The following is a 13,388-nucleotide window of genomic DNA, read 5'->3' as shown; positions in this document are numbered from 1 at the left end:
TCTATGAAGACATGAACCACATGCTCTCCAGTAAAATTTTTTGTTTCCATTTGCATACCTTTTTTCTCAGTCTGCTCCCCCTATCTCCATTTTCAGTTCAAGTCACTGAGGCCAGCTTCAGCCATTACTACATTAGAGAAAATGCTAGGCTACAGAACCCAGAGATGAACTCAAGTTCACCTCTAAAAACACAGTTTTGTCAACGGGGTGACAAAATTCAAATGAGAAGTCAAAAGAAGCCTTACAGTACCTAAAGGGACCTACAGAAAGCCAGAGAGGGACTTTTTACATGGGCATGTGGAGATGGGGCAGGGGAGAAGAAGGGTTTTAAGCTGATAGAGAGCAGGTTTAAATTAGATATTAGGAAGTTCTAGACTGTGAGGGTGTCAAGGCACTGGAACAGATTTTCCAGAGAAATCATGAATGCTTAATCCCTGCAAGAATTCAAGGCCATGTTGGATATGCTTTTGAGCAACCTGGTCAAGTGGAAGGTGTCCCTGCCCACAGCAGAAGGGTTGGAACAAGAATGATCTTTAAGGACCCTTCCAAGCCACACCATTCTGTGATCCTAAGATTCAAAAATACCATGTCATTAGTCTTCTCATTCTCATTACTGAAGTATAGCAAAGTAACATTTTAATCAGGCCACAACAAAGAAGCTCATCTGCATTTCTAGAACCACTGAACTTTTAAAAATCTAGGAAAAAGCCCCAAAAATATCAGCCAATCCAGTCTGCAGAACATACTTAAAACTCACTGATTCTGTCTGTTAAGACACCACACGTTTTTTAATATCATTTTCTGCCTCCTGCCAATCTCCAGCCTAATGATAATTCTGGGAGAACATCATCCATAATCTACCTAAATACACTTTCACCTCTGTATCAGAATGTACAAGAATAAATGAAGGGCAGACTTATTTTTTTCTGTGTATTTTCATATCTCAGCCACCTTATTCTGGGCAAGGCACAGTTATTGAACTACCAGCCCCTGCAAGTGTGCACTCAAATAACTGAGAGCCAAATCTAAACCAGAACTTGACAAGTTTCTACAGATGCCTTTTTGTAACATCTCCAAGCAAAGAACACTTCTCATTGTTGTCATACTTCACCTAACAAACAACACACAAGAACACAAATGAGAATAAAATTTTCATCAGTCTTACTATAGCAAGAAGGTGTGAGATCCAAGACCATCAAACTACAAGAAAATTTGTAGACAGAATTTGTTTAAAAAATGTTAAAATCATACCAAGATAGATTCAGCATAATATTTTTCAGTGTGAAACAGTCAAGTTAAAATTTTATGTGTGACTTTCTCAACGTCTGCTCTGTAATTCTAACCCTCAATATGCTGCCTATCAGACTTGATCAGAAGCTTCTCTGATGCCAAGAACAGCAGTAACTCATCTCTGGCCTGTCATGTACCATTGCTGGTTATGGTAAGGTATAATTTGCTTTTACAGTCTTCCTCTCCTAGGACACAATTGGTTTTACATTCTTCCCTTCCTCCCAGGAGAGATCACACAGCACCCAAGAAGGGTTATGTAGAAGATGCTATTTTTCCAGTCAATTGCAATGCTTATGCTTTTCTTGCACAATATTTGATTGCTATTGTGGTGGTTGCTTTTATAATCTAAATTGGAAAAAAATCTAAAAAGCATAGCAAAATTAACTTCAGCGTCAACAGCAGGCAGTGGATCTGAACTTTTTAAAACACAGTATCTGAACACCAGAATAAAGAAAATATTTCCTATTCAATGTTTTTTTTTTTTTTTGCAGGAAAAAGACATGTTTTGAAAGTCAGCCTTTTTTCTTTTTTGAACTATTAATTCTGGCTGAGAGACCAAAGCTCTTTTGGCAGTTACAGAGAAAGACAAGAAGAGTTGGTATTATTCCACATTAATGTAGGGAATCTTGATGTATATACAAAAGAAAATACTGCACCTGCAACATAATCATTGGGACTTGGCTTTTACAGTATTTACAGGTTGTCTCCCGGTATTTACAGGTCTTCTCTACATGGTCTGGCAGATCTTTTCTCAGTATTTTTTCTTTGCAATCAGCACGAGGACATGGGAGTTCTTCAAACTGACAATCAGTTCTCAAATGCATCTGAAAGATTAAAAAATAAAAGAAAAAGTCAATCCAATTAAGTTTTATGCATCTCTTCCACCCTTTGAAGACATCCAACATTAAATAACTTCAGAACCAAAGTAACGAGAGTTATTTTGTGAACTGCATCACACAAGAGCAAACACTGACAGATCTACTCAGGAATACACTTCTGACTGTACAGTCCCTTTACCTGGACACCTGATTTCACTGTATTACAGATGTACATGAGCTACTTCTACACTGAAAGCATTCTAACGCAGCACGAAATTCTCCACAGGCTATTTAAAGAAAGGGTAAGCACTGCTTTTAAAGGTGTATTATTCCACATACACATAGATGCTGCTTTAATTTGTTTAGGTACATGAGCTTGCTCACTCAAAGCAACAATCTACACATCTTACTGCAAAGTGCAGTGCAGCCATTTCATACAGCTGCTGAATTACTGAATTACTGCTTATCTCATGCCTTCACCAAAACAGCTAGAGGTTATTTTACACAGCTCTGGAGAACCCAAAGGTTCCATTTCACGCATAAACACCACGTGAGGGGATTAAGATAAATAAAAACACACCAAAATAGAAATCAAATTTCTCACATTTGTCAAGTACACATTAAGATTCTTCACTATTTTATTTTTCCTTCCAGTTCTCATTTGGTTCATCCATTTCTATTTCCAAGCTTTAGTGCCAGACAATCATATGATTTTTTACAATTCCTTACAGTTCATAAAAATGCTGAGCTTCAAAACAATTTATATCTATTTTAACAGTTATAAATCACATTAGCCACCAGTGAGAGCAAGTTAAGAAACTGTGATTTTAATTTGTAAGAAGCTTTCTTCATTCTTTAACTCAAAAGAAAGCTTGCAACTTTTAGGTTAGCTTACCAGTAATTGACCCAAAGATAGCTGTTCCTTACAGCCCTTGTTTTCATTTCTGCAGTATATTTGAAGGGCAAGTAGTTCTCTCCTGCAACAATTATCTTTAAATACCTGAAAAATCAAAAATCACTTTATTTTAGAAACTGAAAACCACTCAAGGATATGCAAGTTCAAATAAAGTAGAAGCCATGCAATTCAGCTACAGCAGTGTCATTCAATTCTAGCTTTATGTGCCAGAAATAAAATCCTGCTATTCTGTTTTTCTATAATGTGCACAACACTGAGGCCCCTCCACTGTGAAGCAGCTCAATGAAAGTGTATTTGGACAGATCCTCTACTACTGTTTCAGTTTTACTATAAATACAATAACGGGAAAGGTACAAGAAAGGACCAAATTTGCTGCTATTTGCTTGCCAATATTAGGCCTGCACAAGCTAGAACTCTCCATTGTTTGGGGAGCTGCTGAATTAGGCACAATCCCGTAAGACAAAAGAGACTCAAAGCACAGTAGTTTGGAGGGGAAGTGTTTCATAGATGGATTACTAGACTGGTTGGCTGGAATACCTACTTCCATTTCAGTGGCAACACATAATTACAGATATTTTTTAAGGTTTTGGATGGAAGGAGGTTTTTTATTTCACGAATAAGCAGACTTTAACTATCTCTCTGTTTTAATGTCTATAAGCACTTTTAGCATTTTTTTTCTCCACAAGAGAACTGGAAGAAGTTACAAATAGAGAGGCTGGGGTTTGAGTTCTACACCTTTTATGGGAGATATCCCATAAGAAACAACACAGCTGAACTCTCAAGGAGACAAATTATGAAGGGCAGGCACTGGAGAGAGACAAGAATTGAAAATCATTCCTGCTATTTTAAAGCCCAAAACCAAAGAGATAAACTTCTAATTGCTTTTCAACTGCTTTAATAGCCAATAAGAAATACCTTAAGAACCAAGCCCAACCTGTGACTTCTTCTCTGATAAACAGACTCCTGTGATACTGTGTACGCTACAGCACTCCTGTAATTATAGAATGGTTCTGCATGCTAACACTTAACCAAGAATTATGATCCACCTGCCCACAGTGACTATGAATCTGTCCCCAGTATCAGAGGGGAACAATCTGCAATCTCTCTCATCTGATCTCATCTGACACAGGTCACTGATTTCTCTTTACTTTTCAGAAGCGTGTGGGAAGTTTAATGAATCAACAAGTCTCATTTAAATAATCAATTGGCTATGCTGCAGTATCCCTTCCAAAGTTAATTCACAGGGTTAGTATGCAGAGTTTTGCTAACTGAAGACAAGGTAAGAAGATGACTTTTAAAGTTTGGCAAAGACTATCTAGAAGCATTTCTGTGATTTAGGACTTCAGCACTCTGTGGGAAGAGAGGTTTCCAGTTTCATGAAAAACACTGATTTGCACAGCTAGTCTAACAGGTATTTAATATACATTGGCCTTCTTGTCCTGTTGTAAAGACACTTGAAGTTTCATAATAAATGTACATATTTATGTATCTTGAGAGCCAGAAAGAGTTGAAAGAACAAATAAATTAGGCATCATGACTATTGGTCTGAGCTTGTGAAGAGTCCATCCATGTCAAAAACAAATTATGCTGAACACTGTTCAGAGAACTATTCTGGATTAAAACAAGGAAAGATTAAAGTATCCATCAACCTTTTCTTGAAAATGGTTTCAAACACAAATACTCATTTAGGCAAGAAAGACTACTAGCACAAATTATATAAAACCACATAAACCATGTACTAAGCCAAGAAGTTTTTCTACCTTCAGCGTTTCAAAGGCAGCATAAAGTTCTGATGTGAAAAACAGTGAAGAGGCATCACTGAAATAACTTATACATGTTGATAATGATGGTTCCATTATCATTACGGTAACTCCCCACTGTCCTAATCCCAGTGGGATTCACTGAATACCACACTATAAAAGAGATGAGTGAAACAGCAGCCAGTGGTCTAGAGCCAAATCAGTGTTCACCTAGACCTGTCACATCCCTGCATTACAGGAGATGGAGTATTTCTTATCATCCTCTTGTTGATGGGAGGACAACTGCAGTGTGTTGCTGCAGCTCCCAACTACAAATACAAGGTGTGACACCTGTCTGAGCTTTTTGGGATGAAGCTGACATGTTTTCTACCATGAGGTTAACAGGAAAAATGAGCCACCTATTAAATGCATGGTTTAGGTTTTTCGACAAACCTACCTTTTTAGGCAGCTTATTAGGCTTATGAAATAATTACCACGTAACAGCAACACAACTTGCGCACTCCACACAGTTGAATACTCTTGAATAAGAAATAATTTTAACAATACCTTATCTTTTACTATGCTTTCTTGACACGCTGTACATTTTGGACTAGAAGACCTGAAAAGAAAGAACTATTTTAGCTCATCGGGCACTTAGTTTTGATTATTCAGTATATTCTAAAACCACTAAAAATGAATATAGTTCATTACAAGGAGAAAATACAACATTATTTCAATAAATTTGAACATTTGAGTTTTCAGTGTGAAATATTTGGCATTCCCAAAGAAGTAAGACCACCACAATGTCTCCAGACAACTGCACAGTGGCTTTCAAGTCTGCAAAATTTGTTCCCTATTTTTCAGTCTGCACCTGATCCAAGACTGTTGTCACTTCTCAATCTGTGCAAACAGGCAAAATATTGTCTCTTCAATTATTGCTTTTCAAACTATACCTAATGAAAATTTACTTTCTCTGACAGTCAGTTATGCATTAAAAAAGTATTTATATCCATCTCCTTCAAGTCTTGTTCTGGTTTTAGCAACTGTTACAGATGCTTGCTGCCTCCTTTATATGAACTACTGCCTTTTATCTGTCTTGGTGAACTAGTCACCAAACTTGTGACCTCCTGGAGAACAGGCAGAATCAGGAGCAGGGCAGAATGTGAAGAGAAATTGGAGTGCAGAAAACCTGAGTTTTTAGAGCTGTTTCTGGCTCAGACCTGCCAAGTGTTGTAGTGCAAACCGCTCAGAATCATAAAATGGATTGGGCTGGAAGAGAGCAAAGCTCATCTGGTTCCATTCCCCTGCCATGGAGAGGAACACCTTCCACCAGACCAGGCTACTTCGTTCCTTTTTAGCTGTTTTTCCCCACATAAAATGGGAACAGTCAAAATTATCTCTCTTGTAAAGCACCAAGACAAAAAGCACCAGGTAAAAGCTGCATGAATTCTTTCATAAAGCAACTCCCTGACAGGCTACGTAAGCTGTGGCTGCTAGCAGCAGTGCAAATCAATGTAAAAGGCTGAAAAGGTTCAATTATGTTATATAATCTGTATGGTTATTTCAAATCATCTTGCTGGTTTCTCCTCTTCAAACCAACCATTTTGTGTCTCACCATATTTCTGAGCATCTTAAGAACCTTGAAGCTTCAGTATCTGTAATGCTTTTCTTAAGTCAGGAAAAAAAAAAGGAATCTGAACTACATCAGGGCATATAGTGTTTAATACAATGTCATGCTTTTCTTGCTCTTACTGAATTCACTCAAGCATCCAACTTGCTTTTTCAAACTACTCTTGCATACTGAGCAGACATCTTTACTGCTTTACCTCCACTAACTCCCAATTCCTGTCCTCAAACAACCCTGGAACAGAAGTTGCTAGCATATAATTAGTGTGTTTGTGTATGCAGCAGCATATGAACACTGCATGTGCCAAATACAGGACCAACATAAACCTATTTTATTTTCAATTTTATGGCACACTTTTTATTTTATTTTTTTTAAAAAGCAGGGGGGGGAGAGATGTAAATTTTATTTTAATAAAATATTTATTTTCAACAAGCATTTATAGTGAAATAACTCAAAGGCCTTAAGCACATGTCCTTTTCAGTAACAGACTGGTTGGGAAGTCAGGAAGATAAAATTACACATACTCTAGCTACACTGTAATAAGCAGATGTGCATGTCTCACAGCAGGAAAGGAAAATTGCCCAGACCCTAGAAATGCCAGAATTGTTACTGCTTAGATTGTCAAGGATCTGCTCTGTCCACCTGTGCACATCCAAGCATGGCAGGTATTTGGTTTTTTGCAGTCACTTTATTAACCACATAAGAGTCGTCCAAAAACAAATACTGAATAAGAAATTACTGCATTTATTAAATCCCACACCTCACTCAACACTGTGTATCAAAATAAAAGTTGGTGGGATTTTTTGTTGTTGTTTTAAATTTGAAATGCTGTAGGCACAAAACCTGCAGGAGAGTGTTAGTGAGCTATGGACCCTTGTGTTTGCCCAGTACAGAGACTGCTCTTTATTAAGAGATTGAGTATTGTAATAGCTTCCATACCCCTTTGCCATGATGCATGTAGTCTTGGCTTAGATATCCAAGTATTAGATATCAGATTACAGTATTTCCAAGTGACATATAAACCAACATTTAGAGTCAGAGTGGTCACCGAAAGTAAACAGATCGCCAAGGCTTCCAAAGTCAAATGATCTCTCTGACAGTAGCCCAGTATGCAACATTCATCAAGCCAAGTGTCTTCTGTATTTCTGCTTTTCCAGTAATAAATGAACCTATTTGCTGCTTATGCACCCCAGGAGATTAAAGTGTGCTGAATGGTCTCCAAACATTACACAAAGTTTTGCAATCACACTACTGAATACAACCAGCAAAAATGCACTAAAGTTGAGAGGCAAAGAAATCTATTGATGCACAGGTACCTCTTAAAACCAAGATACTCCCTGAATGACTGCACTTTTATTCTTATCTAGACTGGGAAAGATTGCACCTCTCAGCATTCATTTTACATCTATATCATTCACTTACCCTCTTCACTCAAACATCTCAGTAATAGCGATGCCAGCCTTTCTGACCCTCCTGCAATCCACAGAACACACAAGTCCCATAACAAACAGCTGCAAGGGCTACAGGGAAGCTGCTCCACAAGCAGCCACATTTATCCAAGCGTCCCAGCACTCATCTCTGAGGCTGGGTCCATAGCCAGGTTAGGCATCACCACCCCAAGGAATGTGTACAAGCTCACTTCCTCACACAGACAATTTGCTGTGTGTATATGACACCACATTACTCAAGTTAGAAGTCTTGCAAAACAGCTACTCCATTTGGCCTCCACAGGGAATTAAATTCTTACCTAAGACATTGCTACACAGGACTACACCACCTTAACAATTGTTCCAACAATATTGCTGGAAAGCTCAGTTGTCTTACCTGACCCAGAGTACAGCACAAATGTTTGCACCAGCACACAGATAACAAATACTCAAGCAAGAAACAGTGGAAGGTTCAACCTATTCCTAAAGTTGCAATGATGTTCACAATAATGTCAGTAGTTCACAACATTTAAAGGTATCAACACGCTCTACCAGAACAAACAACATACCTCAGCAAGGCATTCATGCAGGTTTCACAGAATCTGTGTCCACATTCAGTCTGTTTAGGATTGCATAAGATGAGGTGACATTTTTCACATTTGTACTTATCTTCCACGGCATTCACAAATTTCTCTTTGTAGCCACCTTGCTCTGGAACATAGATGGATGCTGATGGACTGCGGTCAGGATTGGCCCTCTGCTGTACCATTTCTACAGATAAAGGGGGTTCTGACTTCTTACTGGTGTCCATGCTCTAAGATACTTTCTGTGAATCAAAAGTGAGAAAAACTGAGAAATGAGGACCTCTTTCACCATTTAAATAAAATAATCAGAGCATCTGAGAGACTGCATAAAATCAGCAAGCATCAAGAACAGATCTGCGTCCACACATCATGTGAATGTAAGACATACATTACTGCCTGAGTATATTTAGCATAGCAAATCCGTAAAATAGTCTACATATTCAAAGGCTCTAGAAAGCAAAGAATTAAAACCTGTTCCTGAAAATGAAGTGTTAATTCTGGCCATCACCCTAGGAAAATATAAGGGATTCTTTCATATCTTTCTCTCTCTCAGCAAAGCATTGCTTAGTACTGGAGTCCAACCATTAGAGGCAGCAAGAGGTGTGGTGAAGAAGCTGCTCTGGTACTGCTCAAATGCTACTGCAAAAGCCCACAACCACCTGTGTGTCCTGCACAGGGTATCCAGAGCCTGCCCAGCTCCCCTGCCCACTTTTCCTGTCTATTCCCTTGCCATGGCACAGTGTAAGACACACTGCTTTAAGTCTGCTTTGCAACACCACAAAAGGGTGTTACTTATTAGATATTTTCCAACCTTTTCACTGCACATCTGCACCTGAAGAGAGCAGCTAAGCAAAGTCTATCTGACAGCAGAGAAGGGCCTATGTAACATGGCCATTTGATTAATTTACCAGGGCTAAGCACAACTGACAGGTAGCTGAGAAAATAATTAATCCAGCTGAAGAGTAAATTACAGTACCTATTATCTTGGACAATCCATCTTCTAGGTCAGCATGCAAAGCATTGGAAGAGCAACAGAGGAATAATATCCAAGGTAAAGTTTTAAAATGTGTTTTCAATCATTTCTTAGCTAATCTGGTAGTCAAACAAGTGTAAGTGCTCTTAGAAAGGCTCAGTATATACAGGAGAAAGCACAGTCAGAGGATACAAAAGCTATCTGCCTATGAGAAGTGTCTGGCTATCTGCAAGAGGAAAGCAAACTTCAATTTCTCTCCATGTTAACTGGTAATTTAGATGTAAACCTATTCCACTGCTCTGCAGTTGCCTCAACTGATAGGGTTACAATTCAAATTTTTAGAAGCAGAATGAAGAAATAAGGCCCAGTTCACTTCTCAAAGTATATCCACAAATGCCACAAGGAGAGTCAAATGCCTTACCAATTCCAAATACACAAACCCTCCTGTACACAGTTTTTGTGATATCTTACCTTCCCTTGCTAAGCCCAAAACCACACACTTGTAATGAAGCACACATTTACCTGTAGATAATTTCTGCATCTATAATTTTGGTACAGAATTCTCCATGTAAACTAAAGGGGTATGGAATTTTCTTTGATTTCTGATGCCAATATTTACAGAAACAAAAGACAAAATCATCGTGACTCAATGCTGAGACCATTTCATCTTTTTACAACACCAGCTAAGCAAGGGTAGAGGTGCTGAGTGAAGAATTCTAACTTCATAGCCCCCTCGCCCAGGGGAAAGCCTCTCTGACCTCCATCAAACTCAGAGAGAGCCCAAGGAACCCATCCTCATCACACAGACCCAGTGACTGAGTCTTATTCAAAACCAACAAAACAACACAAACACACCCAAAAAACCATGAAAAAACCCAACAGGTTCTATGAACTGAAAAGCTACTATAAATTCTGATCCATAATTCTGATTTAATGCTAGTCTGTTCCTTGTCTGCTCTTCAAAGACTACAGAGACTTATGTCTTGACACAATATGTGAAAGAACCGAAAAGTCTGGGCTGAACTGAAAGTGACTCACACTTCTCATTAATGAGGAAATTCAGATTATTTCAGACCTTAGCTAGAGTTTCACCAGCAAGCATAAAAACCCAGCAGGTAATAATGACACTGAAGAGGCAACTCAAGATTGTAACCAGCACAAAAGAAATGGGATTGACGTTGAGAACATGATTCAGACAAGGAGGTTCACAGAAGTGCCATGAACGAGAAAGGAAAGCAGATTCCAAAAGTAGTCTAGATTTAGAGACTGCCCAAGGGGTGAGTGCTGCTGCTGTGTATCAGTGGCTGGACATAGGGAAATGAAGTCATAAGCTTAGGACCTGACACTTTTCTGTGCTTGTAAGAGAAAAAATAAGCAAGAGATGGAAAAATGTGCAACTCCTTAGGTATCCAGACTGCTGAAACCTAGCTAACTATGGACTTGCTTCCCATGTGCAATTAGAAAAGCTCCATTTGGCACTTGCAGTTTAGGAACTAAATGTTTCAGTTCCTTGACTTATAGATACTAATACCTCTTTTCCCTCTGCAGCTGTGTATTTTCTAAAATCATATTCAAGACCTCCACTATTCTGTCAATTCCTGAAGTCAAAAGCCAACCTCAAGCATGTTGATTTGTAGAAACAATTCAGGAAGCATTACTTTTCTTAAAATGACAGAAAAAACAAGGCATGACCTGCTTCTGACCCACAAAAGAAATACAGAAAAAGAGGTACTAAAAGAGATGCTGACAGGAGAATTGTCAGTCAACAGAGCACAAAGTTCCCAAACTTGCAAGTCACAGTCCACAACTATGAATGTCTGCTTCCCCATTAAGTTTCTTCTGAACAAAAAATAAGCTAAAGATGATTGGAGATATGAAGTCTTCCAAAAGCATGATTTCTTCAAAACAAAACTGAATAATTAGTCACAAGGAGGCAGGCAGGCAGGGGTGACAGGAGAATATTCAAGATTTAACACAGACAGTACCCTATGCCAAATGAGCAGCAGGTGAGAGTGTCACAGAGATATGAAACTGCTCCAGGCTGGACTGTCAGCTGTCAAGAGAGAGACTTCACACCAGAATAAACTGTACAGGGTGCCACAGGACTCCACTTTTGGACCTGACATCTTGGATATCTTGTCACAGAAAACAAGCAGAAAGCACACTGACAAATAAAACACATTATGCGATATGCCTAACAGTCAGATTTGTCTGCCTTGGGTTTTGTATTTATTTTATGAAGAAGTATGTCAGACCAGAAAAGCAAAACAAGCTCAGCAACAGAGCAGCCAGATTGGTGAGGAATTCTCTTCCACAACATTGAATGCCAGCATTTTCTTGTGCAGCAAAACTAGGAAGCCATTAATGAAGTACTGTCAAAATACAACAGAGCATTGAGCTTACAAGACCACCACAACCTTATCCCAATGAACTAGCTGTAGTGAACAAGGGGATGGGGAGAAGTGATGCCTGTCTGTATGCACAGAGCTTTGTCCTCATGCATATTAGTTAGATGCTCCCACACCTGCATGTGGGATCAGTGGTGAACACAAGCACAGATAATACAAACATTTCAGCTGCCACCCTTTTGCAAACAGCATTCTGTTATGGTTTCCATGCCACTACAGGGTGTCATCTGCAATGGCTTCTCTTCCTTTTCAGGAACCTTTAACAGCAGGAATCAGATTATTCCCCCGTAATCATGTTTCAAACTGCCAGCAAAAAGCAATTTTGAAGTCACACCTCAGTAAGATACTCTGCGATTATGGCAGTGAAGTTAACATACCCCAGAGAGCGGGGAGAGGAGCCTAGCTATGGCATTCAAGATGGGCTAGTTCTGGTGGGGGCCTCTGACTCCTAAAGGCATGGCAAGCTGCCATCCAGCCTAAGACTCTGGTTCTTGCTCAGCAAGCTAAATCTTAATGCCCAATTAATCACCAGCTAGTTCTTACACTCCAGTTTCTTATCTGTGGGAAAAGATCATCACAATAAAAGTATGACTTTTAGATGTCTTTTAAAACTGTTAAACCTTGGACAATCACTTTTCAGGACAGATAAGCATTTAAAGAAAAAAAGAGGCACAGTCACCAAGGTTGGTTCTGCCCACTGTGGCTTGTCCTTCAGGCATGTCCCCCGCAGCCAGCATTTGCTAACACTCACACCTGAGTGGAACCTGTTGTGGCCATCAGACAGGGGACACTGTGACACTGCTTGCTCCAGCCTGGTCACTAATCCTGTTCAATACAGGTGCTATTCAAGCAACTGAGGCCCAACCTCAGCTGACACTTCAAGCTGTATATACTGCACTGAAGGTCAGAACAATCTGTTGATGCTTAATACTAAAATCAGTACAGAGACCTAGAAACTGGAAGCAAAAGTGAGTTTACCCACAAAGTTGTTCTGAGAATTAGGAAGCACGGGAATTCCCAAACAAAAGGCATTTTGCTCTTTCCTTATTTAAGCAAAAGGGTTCCAAGTAGGTAAGCAAACAAGGAGTTGTTCTCACTGTACAAAGAGCAAACATCTTAAAAATCTGCACTCATGTTCTGTATTACCACACATCTTTATGATTTGCTCTTTGGGAATAAAGCCAGTTTGTACACAGAAATACAATAAAGCTTCCATAAAAATTCAAAATAAATTTGCATCCTAAGAAAAACAGAAAAATAATAATTTCTATATAAATCTAAAACACTCCTAAAAATTTGATTTCACTAGGCACCATGGATGGAGCCTAGAAAGCTCTGCATGAAGACAGTTTCACTATATTGACAATATGAAGTAAGCTTTTGCCACAGATTTAAAATTCAAAAAGAGCAAAAAGCTATTAGAAATAAATGTTTTCATTACAGTACCTTAGAAGAGAATAATGCATGACACGGTTTAATTTGGTTATTACTACAGGACAGCGAAGCTTTTTGATCAAATTACAATTTGCACCGAGGAGTTCCTCAAACAGAACAGCACTTCATGCACAATATCTAAATTAGGCTCTGAAAGAGAAACCTAAAGTGG

General features: G+C 38.9%; 1 protein-coding gene across 12 annotated transcripts in view; it reads right to left on the bottom strand.

The window, feature by feature from the left end:
- The window catches only part of TRAF3 (TNF receptor associated factor 3), a 69,618-nt gene that overhangs the window by 25,688 nt on the left and 30,542 nt on the right, over nt 1-13,388 (bottom strand). For all 12 annotated transcript variants that reach the window (XM_088057522.1, XM_088057531.1, XM_088057530.1 and 9 more), the window contains 4 exons: nt 8,387-8,643; nt 5,331-5,382; nt 3,004-3,108; nt 1,947-2,114 (listed from right to left, as the gene is read on the bottom strand). In XM_088057522.1, the coding sequence (XP_087913648.1) occupies nt 1,947-2,114; nt 3,004-3,108; nt 5,331-5,382; nt 8,387-8,628 (567 nt within the window). In that variant the 5' untranslated portion in view covers nt 8,629-8,643. The remainder of the gene's footprint in view (nt 1-1,946; nt 2,115-3,003; nt 3,109-5,330; nt 5,383-8,386; nt 8,644-13,388) is intronic.

Source organism: Pseudopodoces humilis, chromosome 7 (genome assembly GCF_049639895.1).
Source record: "Pseudopodoces humilis isolate 2021_Gansu_Grassland_sample_001 chromosome 7, ASM4963989v1, whole genome shotgun sequence".
Lineage (NCBI taxonomy): Eukaryota > Metazoa > Chordata > Aves > Passeriformes > Paridae > Pseudopodoces > Pseudopodoces humilis.
Note: the sequence above shows the minus strand (reverse complement) of the source record. Positions and strands in the feature narration are given on the sequence as shown.